General features: G+C 41.9%; 1 protein-coding gene across 1 annotated transcript in view; it reads left to right on the forward strand.

Annotated features, from left to right (window-relative positions):
- The window catches only part of Cdon (cell adhesion associated, oncogene regulated), an 88,534-nt gene that overhangs the window by 18,677 nt on the left and 57,379 nt on the right, over positions 1 to 12,478 (forward strand). Inside the window, exons 2-3 of the mRNA XM_005347024.3 lie at positions 11,461 to 11,593; positions 11,984 to 12,256. Coding sequence (XP_005347081.1) covers positions 11,521 to 11,593; positions 11,984 to 12,256 — 346 coding nt within the window. The 5' untranslated portion in view covers positions 11,461 to 11,520. The remainder of the gene's footprint in view (positions 1 to 11,460; positions 11,594 to 11,983; positions 12,257 to 12,478) is intronic.

Raw genomic sequence — 12,478 nt, forward strand, 5'->3', positions numbered from 1 at the left:
TGTGTGTAAGTGATGTATGCATATGGTGTGCATGCTGTGGCATGTATATGTGTGTAAGTGATGTATGCATATGGTGTGCATGCTGTGGCATGTATGTGGCTGGTTGTCTCCTCACCTTTACTCAGGTTCCAGGATTGAACTCAGGTGGCCTGGCCATGTAGCAACTGCCTTTACCCACTGGTCCCTGTCTGAACGTTCTTTTGTTGCTTTGTTTATAAAATTATTTATTACATCTTTCTCTCTCTCATCTATCAAGGATGCATGTGCTTTATGTCCACCTCTAGATCAGGAACAACCTTTGAGGGTCAGTTCTCTACTTCCACTGTGTGGGATCTGGGATCTGGGACCTGGGGATTTGAACTCAAGTTGTCAGGCTTGGTGGCAGGTGCCTTTCCCCTCTAAGCCATCTTGCTAGTCCCTACCTGAACGTAATCAAGGCAAGGGAAACATATCAGCTTAGATTACCAACCAGTAATTTTGTTTTAAAATATTTACAAATGAAATTCTGTCTCTTTGGTTGTTTTTTAACACTGAAAATGTTTGAAATTGATCATGAGGGCTAATGTGAGGGATGTAGCGTTTTAGGAGACAGGGTCTCTGTTTACCTTCCACTTTATTGCCCCAGCCCTTACCCATCCTTCATTTCTGAGCTCCTTTGACTGCTTGATGTGGTTTAAATATATGCCCAGAGCTCAGTTGCTGGGGACTTAATTTCCAGGGCAGTAGCGTTGAGAGTGGGCTCTCTAATGGGAGGGTAGATGTGTGAAAGCCCAGCCTTCGTGATGAACTAATGCCACCGTAGGTGTGAGCTATCACGAGTTTGTTTCAGACGATGATGCAGACTGCATCTCTTGCTCCCCTGCTCTCTTGTTTTCTGTCACAGAATGATACAGCACAAAGACCCCATCAGATACCACACTGATCTCTTCAACTTCTAGCCTTCAGCGCCGTGAGAGCCAAATAGAGCCCTGCTCTTTATGGATTACCCAGTCTTAGGCATTTTGCCATAGCAGCAAAAACAGCCTTTTTGTTATAAAAGTTAGTGAAAATTGTTACTCTTTAAGAGTTAAAGCAATTTAATGTGTTATTTGTGTGTGCATGCATACATGATGTGTTCATGGCAGAGCTCACATGTCATGGTGTGCATGTGAAGGCCAGAGGATGACTTTATGGGGTCTGTTCTCTCTTTGGACCTTGCTGAGGGTTCCAGGGTCCATTGGACTTAAGCTACCATGCTTGTGCTGCAACTCCCTTTACCTGCAGAGCTGTCTCTCTCACTCTGGCCCTCTGTGTAGTTTTTAGTCTAACAGATTGGCACCCCATTTATACCTGTACTTAAAATAATGGGATGCATCAAGAGATGTTGGAAGAGTTAGATTATCAGTCAAATCTACAGATTTCTTGCTTTTATAAACAAACAAATGAACAAAAACTTTGTGAGTTAAAAAAAACCAAAAACCTTGGGGGCTGGAGAGATGGCTCAGTGGTTAAGAGCATTGCCTGCTCTTCCAAAAGTCATGAGTTCAATTCCCGGCAACCACATGGTGGCTCACAACCATCTGTAACGAGAGCTGCTGCCCTCTTCTGGTCTGCAGACACACACAGACAGAATATTGTATACATAATAAATAAATAAATATTTTAAAAAAAACACCTCACTACAAAACAAAACCCCTTCATGTTATACATGAAAGTCAGTAGTGACAAGAGGAGTCAGAGCCCACAAGACTTATGTATTCTGGCATGTGGAAGTGTGTTCTCCAAACGCAAGGCACGCCTGATCCAGTACTGGATGATAATTTCAGAGTTAGATTTACGCTCATATTGCTGCTCTAGAAAACTTAGGGTTTGTTTATTATTTACTGACTATAGTATGTTAAAACTTTTGATTTTCTTGATTGTGTTTGAAATAACCATTAATGAAAATATTGGATCATGATATTGAAGCTGAGACTTTATGAGGTTAAACAGAGGTATAATAATGAGAGTGATTTTTGTACCTCATTTCTACATCGATGTTGTAAACAGTAGAGAATCTTTAGAAAAGTTTCGCACCAAGAAGCATCACTGGAGTGTTTGTCTTCCATGCTGGCCCCCGTATCTGTGTGTGTCTTGTCTCTGTATGCTTTGGTTACCCTGTTTATTGGCACCCAGTGTCATATTACGATGCAATAGCCTTTGGTTGGTTTAGGTTGAGCCTAACAGCACTGTTCTAGCAAATTATGCCTCGTTCTTGTAGACAGGCTGTTCCTATGTCATTGATAACTTCTCAGGCTTTTCTGGTTAGATCAGGCTTCATGATCTAAAGTGCTATGTGTGTAAAGACACTGTGAACTTAATTGGCTGTTTTCCTAGTTTCTTGTTCACCAGCACATTGTAGCCTGATCATTACTTTGTTTTTAACTGCCTGTGGTGATGTAAGGTTTTCTGAAGTGCAGGTTTTCTTGGTATGGACCATTGTGAGCTTTTATTTATGTTTAGACTTATCAGTCATGTTGGGCCTGCTATGTGCTGACTAGGTGGTAGTCTGTGATTGACTTGTATGTCAACTTTTGAATGAGCCTGGAGAGCCCTATTGTCAGTGCACAGCTGCTCATCCATGGTAGAATGGCAGGTTTGATGAAGCCGTGTCTGACCAGATTCTCATCACTAGATGCAGCAAAGAAATCTAGGGTTCTTCAGTTCTTTTGTATAGTAAGTTTAAAGGTGAATAGATAACCTGAAACTAAAATCAGTATGTTCTAGATTAAAGAAAACTTATAACTCAACAGGTAGAGAGGTGTGAAAGTCACCAAGACTGAGCCATCATTCATGGGCACTGATCTGAGTTTATATGCAGCAAAGGTACTCTTCTTAGAATTCTGATGTTTCCCCTCATTTGCCCTTCCATCAGTGCTTGACTGTATATATTACTATATACTTCATGGACGTTAGTTTCTCCGTAAGCCCTTCCTCCAGTTATTAAAATGAAATCTAAACCCAGTGAGGGTCGTGTTTTGTAACTGCCCAGGGAAACTGTTGGCTCAGTGCATCGTTTGGTCTCAGTGAAGCTCTGCACTTTTGAACAGCAATATTAATAATATTACCTAACCACTTCTTTTTCAACTCTTTCCATGTTCCTCTTTCTCATCCCCCACCAAGGAAAGCTAGCCAAGTGTCTGATGGCATCATTACAACACCAGTCTGTTCTAGTTTAGCTAGGTTTTAGCGAACTTAAAAAAAAAAAAAAAACAAAAATCTTCTCTCTGAGCATTTGTTTTGTGGTTACCATAATTCTGTTATTTTTTCCCACGAAGCCACTGCCAACAATGAACCCAAATCCACAGAGTGGTACATTTGTGGCAAGTGTTGACTCTGTAGTATTGCTCAGTAATTCCTTGAGATTTGCTGTATTTTATCTTTATAGTAATCTTTCCCAAGATTTTTTTTTGTTTCATGATTTGCATACAGTTATGCTCTTAAATGTTCATAATCCTCCCGAACAATTCCTGGTGGTTGCCAGAATTATCTGGTCTCCGCGATTTTTGGTTTCCTTTGCTCAAGAGCAGGAAGAAGTCGTCTGTTAGGAAGAGTGGCAAGGAACTCTTGATGTGACTTTTTTAAAAAGCACACAAATATTGTGAATAGCGCCTCACCCTGCACTCAGAGCTTCTTCTGGTGTCTAATTAGGACCACATTGATGCCTGTTGCAGCTGGCAGCCCCTGGCTGTTGCCTTTTTTTTCTTGTGACCCTTGATCCCTGTGACCTTTTCTGGGGTTAGTCCTAGGCCCTTTCTATTGTGTCAGTCCTGGAGTGGCTCATGTGGAGTTGATTATTTCTTTGCTCACTTGGCCTTTTTGGTGCCACACCTCCCACGACATTTCCATTTTCTTCCTCCGCTCTTGCTGGTCGTCAGTGAAAGGCAGCAGGGTCGTGCGTATGTTTGGCTGGTTCTACTGAAACATGGGGAAGGTGGGGGGAAGGTTGGAAAATCTGTGGGCACCAGCCTTTCAGAAGAAGGTTGACCTGAATGATGGCAAGGTTATTACTAAGTGTGCACAAATGACACTGTCTGTATTTTACACCCGGAGGGCTTCCTTAGTGAGAGGAGCAGGACTTGGGAGTTCAATAGCTTGAGACCAACAGATTCCTTCTCTCAATCTCCAGGCTATGCAGCAGGTCAGAGGATAAATACGTCATTGTCACATACACATGGCTGTTTTAAGGGATGCTTTAGTTTGTCAGTGCATCCTCCGAGCCAGATGGCAGACCGTTAGATAATATATCTGTTGTGGCTCATAATGATGGTACGCTCTTTGCTGCTTCTTGCCTCACCCTCTTCCAGTCCCTCCTGTGAAATTACTGAAAGATGAATGCCAGCTGTTCTCTCATTTTAGGAGCCCCCGTGCACACAGCAAGGAGACTCATCCATCAAAGCCTTAGTAATTATGAAGGAGTGACAGTCTGGGGGTGTGGGACGTATTTGATTACCTAGCTCATGGCACCTTTGAAAAGTACGTTAGAGACTGGAAGGGGGGGATTGAGATTGATTAGTGTCGTTTCAGGACTGAGTTTTCCATCAAGCCTGTTCAGTCTCATCCCTGGATTCTGCCTCCCTTTTTAGGTTCTCCCAGCAGCAGCTTTGCTGGGATCCGTAGTTTTGAGTCGGGAGTTCCTGCTTCTACAAATGAGGTGCCTTTTCAGGATTCAGCCTGAGGTACCCTCCTCTGTGGGACCAGCAGTTCTGTTAGCTGCTTTCTGCAGGGCCATCCGCTCTCTCTTTCCCCCCTCTTCCGTCGGATTCAACATCTGTACAGGTACCTGGTTCCCCGCGCACCTCCCAGACAGTACGCACAAAGGCCTGCTGTTTCTCATGGATTTCCTGTCGGAGAAAGTGCAGACGACCTGCACGGTCACTTGTCTTAGTCAGAAATATAGACAGTTACTTCAGTTCCTTGACTATCAGAGCAGCCAGGAAACAGGAAGTGGGTAGACAAATGGGTTCCGGTGATGTCTGAGCGGTGCGTTCTCTCCCAGACCTGAGCACTGTGGACTGCATCCCGTCAGTTCTGCCGTTTGCATCACTTAAATATGTCAGGCCTTGGGGATTTCAAATCTTTAAAATTTCTGACAGTTTCTCTAGTGCGAGTTCCTTTCTTGCACAGCAGCCTCCTCTTACTGGTCTTGAGCCTTTCTTCACATTCCAGTGCCAATGGCTTTGCAGAGGTACAGGTCCGAGCTTGCCCTCTCCTGTAGAAAATCCTTCTCTCAGGATAAAAGCCGGATACCTTTATATATATATATATTATTGTACTCCAGCCCATGTACTTCCTTACTCTATATGTAGATTCTACAGATTCTATACACACTGTCCGTCCTTTCTAGAAGCTGTCCCTTCCATTCCTTCTCCCTCCCTTACCATTTTCTCCTTGCATTCTGATTTATTAATTTGATTTAATTTATGTATCTTTTCTTTCTGTGAAGAGACAGAGTCTCCTTACATATATGTAGCCTAGGCTGGCTTTGACCTTGCAGTAATTCTCCTCCTCCGCTGAGAAATCTCAGCCCCCAGGTCTAGGTGAAATAAGTCCTTCCTGTGACTTGTACACATTGATTCCGTTGCTCACCCATGCCTTCCACATGTAACTGCTTTACTCTCTGAAAACTCAGTCACTAAGTGAAAGCGATCTTTATTGATTGTGGTGGAAACGTTAGGTTAGGCTCCAGTCAATACAAGCCAGCTTTTGTACATAAGAAAAAATACCTGTTGAGCAACGAAAACAAAACAGATTTCTAGAGGCAATAGACAATAGGAACCAAGAAGAGGTTCTTTGAAAGTTTTTTTTTTCTTTCTTTCTTTTTGTAATGACTCTTAGTTGTCTTGTTTTCAAAGTGCACTTAAAGTTCTGGCAAGGAAAAAAAAGACTCTACAACAAAATAAAAAATGAAGTATGAACATTTCCTCACTCTTGGAAATGGGGCCATGGCTTTAGACAGATTAGGAAAATATCCTTACTGCCTTTCTACTTGGCATCTGTCCACAAAGTCCCCTGTTTTGGGAACCATCTAATCAACATGCAATTCAATTTTTTAGTATGACGCTTCTGACTAAATGAATCACAACTGGTGATTGTATCTTTAGAACCAAGACACAACTTTCTGAAGGTTTTTCTTTAACCTCTGAAAAGTTGTACTGCATAGAAAGAAGTCATCCACCAAGTGTAAAAGATGTTGAATAGCCACTCTGACAGAAAGTGGCTCTTTGGACAGTGCTGTTATAGAAGTTAGCATTGTAATTGCTTCTACACCATCATCCCTCATCTGACCATCCCAAGCCCACAGGGAAGACACCATATTGTCCTCAATAGCCTAGCACCTGGCAACAGTAAGCATACATCCAGGATCTGCTGAGTGAAAAGTACATTCCTGTGCTTTGAACTTTCAAATACCTTTTGCTTGCTGGGGTTGTGTCCATGTTCATTTTTCTTAGTTGAGCTGCGATTTGCTTCAGTTCAGGGCTTACTCCTTCCTCATCTTTGCTTCTCAGAATATCTCATCCAAAGACGTCCTGTGTGTTGACAGTTCAAAGGATGCTGCTGCAAGAGAAGGAAGGATTCACAGGAAATGATGTTAGTGTCTTCACTAAACTATTTAAGTATTTTGAATGAAGAAAGACTTGACAGGAGACTCAAAGTTGTATATGATTAATATTCTGGTAGTTTAAATGTGCTCTTTTTGTTTGTTTTTGTTTTTTAAAGGTCTTCTGTCTGACTTCCATGATTGTAACTGTACTAGATTAATCTTACACCACATAACCAAGTTTTTTTCTCTAAGCAAATCCTAGGTTTTAGTTACTGTAGAAAAATATTTTTTTCTCAACAGTTGCTAAATGGTACATTTTGAAATTGATTGAAAATGGGAATCAGTTCTCTTTTTTAAAGATTACTTTTTATGAAGAAGAGGATCCCTTTAAAATGCAAACTAGCTGAAAACTTTTCCTATTTTGAAGAACTATACTGATCCCAGAGCCAAGTTTTTGTTCACAGTTAGAGGATGGGAGGTAGGGAGGGTTGGGGAGGGGTGTAATTCAGAAAGAGAGCCTTGATCAGCCTTAGGAAAGCAAAAAAGATGCTTCAAAAACAAAGAAATCAAACCTAAAAACTCAGGAAGGGCTTTCCCCAAAGGACTGTCCTGGCAGTGTGCTGAAGAGGGGTTATAAAAGCAGTAAGTTCACAACCCGAACAATGAGTTAAGCAAACGTTAGGGAAGTGTTTCCTTTCCTAGCTAAGACGAGGCATACCTCCAGCCTCCCGCTGCCAGCAGAAGCTCTGCTGAGCCCAGCATGGGGCAGAAAGTGTGGCACACACAAATTACCTGTGCAGGGAAGGGAGAGGCTTCAATCTTGGTTACTTAGGAAATAGCAGCTCTTCTTTGAACCTCGAGACTCAAGGAGCAGAACTTTGCCAGATGGCATTACGGCTTTCTTCAGTATGGAGGAAAGAGTCAACCTGATTTGTGGACAGATGGGCCTGTTTCTTGTAGCTGCTTTCCTTCTTCCTGGCGCTCTGCTGTCTGTGGGAGCATCCGCACCACCAGAGCCTTTCCTGGGAGCACAGTGACTGGGAAGCGTCTCTTCAGGATTGCAGTGGAAAGACGTGATTACACTGGAAAGAACTCTCTGAACATAGGAAAGCAGTAGAAGGGCATTCGCATGGTCCATCAGTTCCTTCTGAGACCAGTGAGTTAGAGGAGCCTTGGTGGGTGTGCATGTATCTCTGTGTGTGTGTGTGTCTGCTGCCTAATTAATTGAGCCTAGTTTAGTTTACTACCTCCCTAAGTTAGGAAAATAGGTGTGTGTGTACTTCTATTGTATATGCATATATGGTGGATAGACTAAAAAAAAGCACTATGGGAGGGAGGCTATATATATGTATATGTATATGTACAAATGTATATAGGGATGTATATCTATAAAATTTTATTTTTTCTCATGTCCATTGGTGTTTTGCCTGCATATATGTCTGTATTAGTGTGTCAAAAACCCTGGGACAGTTATAGACAGGTGTGAGCTGCCATGTGGGTGCTGAGGATGTGGGTACTGAGGATTGAACCTGGGTCCTCTGGAAGAGCAACAGTGCTCTTGACCACTGAGCCATCTCTCCAGCCTAAGAATATATTTTTGAACAGAAGTTTAACATTTTAAATGCCAACAGATAATTTTTGCATATAAATTTATTTTTAGAGGAATATATGTTATAAATTAAAACCACACAGTAACTACAGTGACTCTTTATCCTCCTTTTTGATGGATTTAGGGTAAAAATCAGATTTTTATACCATGATCTTCTTGTTACTGGAAGGTCAAAGGTAAACAGTGTGACTAATGTGGCTGGAATGTCAGGTTCTTTAGTGAGTGGAGCACTTATGTTTCATATTCACATTTGGTTTATGTAGTACATGGATCTGCACCTTAAACGGAGGGAGGAGTCACCTTCCTGTGCTGATGGTGGTTTTGGAAATGGTGCTGTACTGTGGCTTCTTAGAAAATGCCTTGATGATATATATATATATCATACATATATATATTTTACATACATATATATATGTATGTAAAAATCCTTAAAATGTTTCTATCCTGGATGTGGGAATTCTGCTTCCAAGAATATAACCTCAGGACACATAATTAAAAGAGTATCTAAACATTTTATGGATGAAATTCATTCCTACACATGAGATGTATGTGCACATGTACTCTTGGGATATATACGTGTATATACACACATACATTTTATATTAAAATAACTATCCAAAAAGGGTAATTTAGTTAGATTATACATGTGTGTGCGCACATGCACACACACACACGTGTAGTGATGAGGTTGTGAGAATCCATTGCTGCAGAGTACAATTCACCGGGCCCATAGATGACATCACCACCATAGTCCTCTACCACTGAGCTGTGTGTACACAGAAGTCAAGCCCACTGATGTTTAGTAAGTGCCTCTTATGGTCATAGCTTCTTTCTAACTTCCAAGATCAACTGAGATCTTGCCCGTAATCCCAGCGCCAAGGAGGTAGATACAGAGGATCACTGCAAGTTTGAGGCTAGCCTGGATTACGTAGTTAGAGCTAGCCCTGAGTGCACACTGAGAGCCTGTCTGAAGTGTAGACGAGCAGCCCGTAGGCTCTATCAGGGAGACTTCTGTGTGGTCGTGTTTAGGTAGAAATAAAGAGCTGTGAAACTTCAAAGAGCAGCTGTAAATTAGGTCGTGAGTGAGGGTTAAAGTCCATTGTAAAATCCACGCTGCTGCCTTCTAATAAATAAATGGTCGGAGAAAGATTTGACAAAAGGAAGAAGCCATCATCCGTGTGCACATTTGCTCCGAAAGTGTCTCCTGTTACCAAGTCTTATGAATGTTTACTTTGCTTTCATACTGCTGCTGTGTCTGTCCTTAGCCGTAAACTAGGAGAATTCAGATGACACCAAAGGTTTCCACACCACTGACCCCTCCTGCCAATGAGTGCTAGAGATCTAGACAAGCTTAGGTTTGTAAGCTTCCAGACTCTGGAGCAGGAGAAACAGGAGCGCACTGAGACACTGACTCCAGAACCCTCAGGACTTTGTTTTGTATTCCTAATGGGTTGTTAATGTAGCTGGTCATTCTGTCTTGTACTCCAGAGTCATAGACTCTGTTTACAACCCCAGCCAAGCAGGGACGCAGGGCAGGATCTGCAGTGGTTACTGATAACCTTGACCAGCATAATACCTAGCATGGTGTGTGTGTGGGGGAGACGTTTATAGATTTATGCCGATTTTAAAATTAGATGACTAAATGAAGGAACAAATAATGTAGCTAGAATTGTTCAGAAATCAGTTTTTATTAACTATGATTGCACATATGGGTATTTTGTTATATTAAAGTAGTACTTTCGTTTTAAGGGACATTATAGTGTTTCTAGAAAGTAGAATTTTATATTATTGAATATGCTTGCTTTTAAGGAGGAAACAGAATGTTACATGGAAAAGTGAGAGCAAAGTAGGAACTTAGCAATATCTGGAGGATGCACAGACATTTTAAAACTTATTTATCTTGCTCATTGTCCACTCCTCCTATTAGAATGTAAAGTTTAAATTTATGTCTGTATTATTTATTTTTATTTTTGTAATGGAAACGGCCCTATGTCTAGCCCTTAGGATGGTATCTGCTACATAATAAATAATCAAAAATATTTGTTGCATAAATAAATGATAATGCATACATACATACACACATATGCATACATACATACATACATGCATATATATTGTCTCCAAAAGGAACTCATTAGTTCTTCCTCCACCCATCACATGCATGGTGATTTGTCTCCATGTCCTTGCCAGTCCTGCGATTTATGGATTTCTTAAACGTTTTCTAAGTGTGCTGTACTGTCTCCAGCCGAAAGGAAAGGAAAGAGAAGGAAAAGAAAAGGAAAAGAAAGGGAAAAGAAAAGCAACACAAGCCAGAAGCAACCCTTCCCTCGGGTGGTGTCTGTCAAAATTGTTCATTTCTCTGCTGCCATTTTCTTCCTGTTTTTCTGCTGCATGGCAAAACTTGGGAAGTCTTTCTCCTCTTTCCCCATTGTTGCCTGCTCCCTTATGGTTCCCGCTAAGTTAGCCTTTCTCTGCTCACCTACTCTTGTCAGTGTTATGAGCCGTCTGCATTGCACCGTTCGGATGGCAGCTGGACTTGCTCTACTTCTCACCTGGTTTAAGACAGCCATGACTGGAAAGAGTTTTCTCCTGGATTCCATCTCTTTCATTGCTTTGCACTCCCACTGCTCCGAAGTCCTTGGTGGACATGTCTTGTGCTCTGAGCATATATTTCATAGAAAAGTCTGAGCTCGTGCCTGATTTTCTTACATCTGAAATCTACGTTCTCAGCTCTAACTTTTTCCTATGACTCCAGACTCATTTAAGCAATTCTGGACCTCCTGGGAGCAGCTGGATATCCAGTAGACTCTCTCCTTCCTCACTTTGAATCCCCTTCTCTGGATTTTTCTTCTTTAGTAAACGGGCATTCTTTCCTCTTTTACACCCAAACCCAAGCGTTACCCTGGACATACCTGCAACACTCTCATACTTCATCTCCGTGCCTGTGCTTTCTTTGGCTCTGCTTCAGACTATCCTGAATCCACTTGTCATTGTCACAGTTCACAACTCACCATGCCCTCATCTGTCTCCCAAGGGTTCAGTGTCTCCTGATGGCGCTTCATCTTCCATCTTGACCCACTCCAGTGTGTTATCCATCAGTTCTGAGTCGTCCCTAGTAAAAAGTATCCTAGTCCCTTGGAAGGTAGAGCAGAGCTTCTAACCCTAGTTTAGTGTCCAGATATGTGTGTGGGTTGAGAAGACATGGATCATGAAGAGTCTAAGATAAAGGGTTCAGTTTAAAGATGTTAGTGGTTCTTGTGGTTAGATTGTCTTCCTTCATGTTTTCCAGTGAGCCGAGGCCTGGGCTTTCTCTGGAAGTCATCCCTGCATACTTCTGTAATTGGGCGCTATGCATCCAGACCTCGGACCCTTATGGACACTGCTGTATGTTCTTGTGATTCTGTGTTCTTCTGTGAGTTCAGGTAAGAGGAGAATGATGGGGCGTTGGGTGAAGTCTTTCTTCAGCTCAATCTTTTGGCTTTATACTTATGTGATGGTGGAAATATATGTGTAGTAATGTGTAATCATTGTGTAGCATTTATTACGTATTAAGAGTACTGTAGGGGCCTGGCATAGTGGCACACCTTTGATCCCAGCACTTGGAAGACAGAGGCAGAAGGATCTCTGTGAGTTTGAGATTAAGATGGGCTTATGATTTTTTAATAAGCATTAAGAACTCCGTACCACATATAGAGATAAGAGATGGCCTTAGTTATAGACTCAGCTGAAATGTATTTAATATACTTTCTTGTTCTGCTTTCTTCCCCTTTCTCCTTCTTTCTTCTTTTGCACACGGGAATGTTCCCTTGCAGACTTGGCACCTTATTTTATTTCTGAACCACTCTCTGCGGTCCAGAAGCTTGGTAGACCCGTGGTCCTACATTGTTCTGCTAAACCAGTTACTGCCCGCATCTCATGGTTGCACAATGGGAAACAATTGGACAGAAACACGGAACAGATTAAGATTCATCGGGGGACTTTGACAATTCTGTCTCTTAACCCTTCCCTTTCTGGTTGCTACCGGTGCGTTGCCAACAACAGCATTGGTGCTATTGTGAGTGGCCCTGCAACAGTGTCCACTGCAGGTGAGTTTACAGTGAACCTTGTTACCTGTTGTTTGTCTTGAAATCTATGGGTTTTCTCTTCGTTCTCGCAATTTCCATAGTGGGAAAACCTTGGGCACTGATGCCATACATGTAGGGGTCTGAGAGTTCTTATCCTAACCTCCTCTTGATTTTGAATAGTTGGGGAAAGATGCTGGAACCTCTATAGCCCAGCCTTGTTACTTAATCTGTATTAATAGTGTG

Source organism: Microtus ochrogaster, chromosome 5 (genome assembly GCF_000317375.1).
Source record: "Microtus ochrogaster isolate Prairie Vole_2 chromosome 5, MicOch1.0, whole genome shotgun sequence".
Lineage (NCBI taxonomy): Eukaryota > Metazoa > Chordata > Mammalia > Rodentia > Cricetidae > Microtus > Microtus ochrogaster.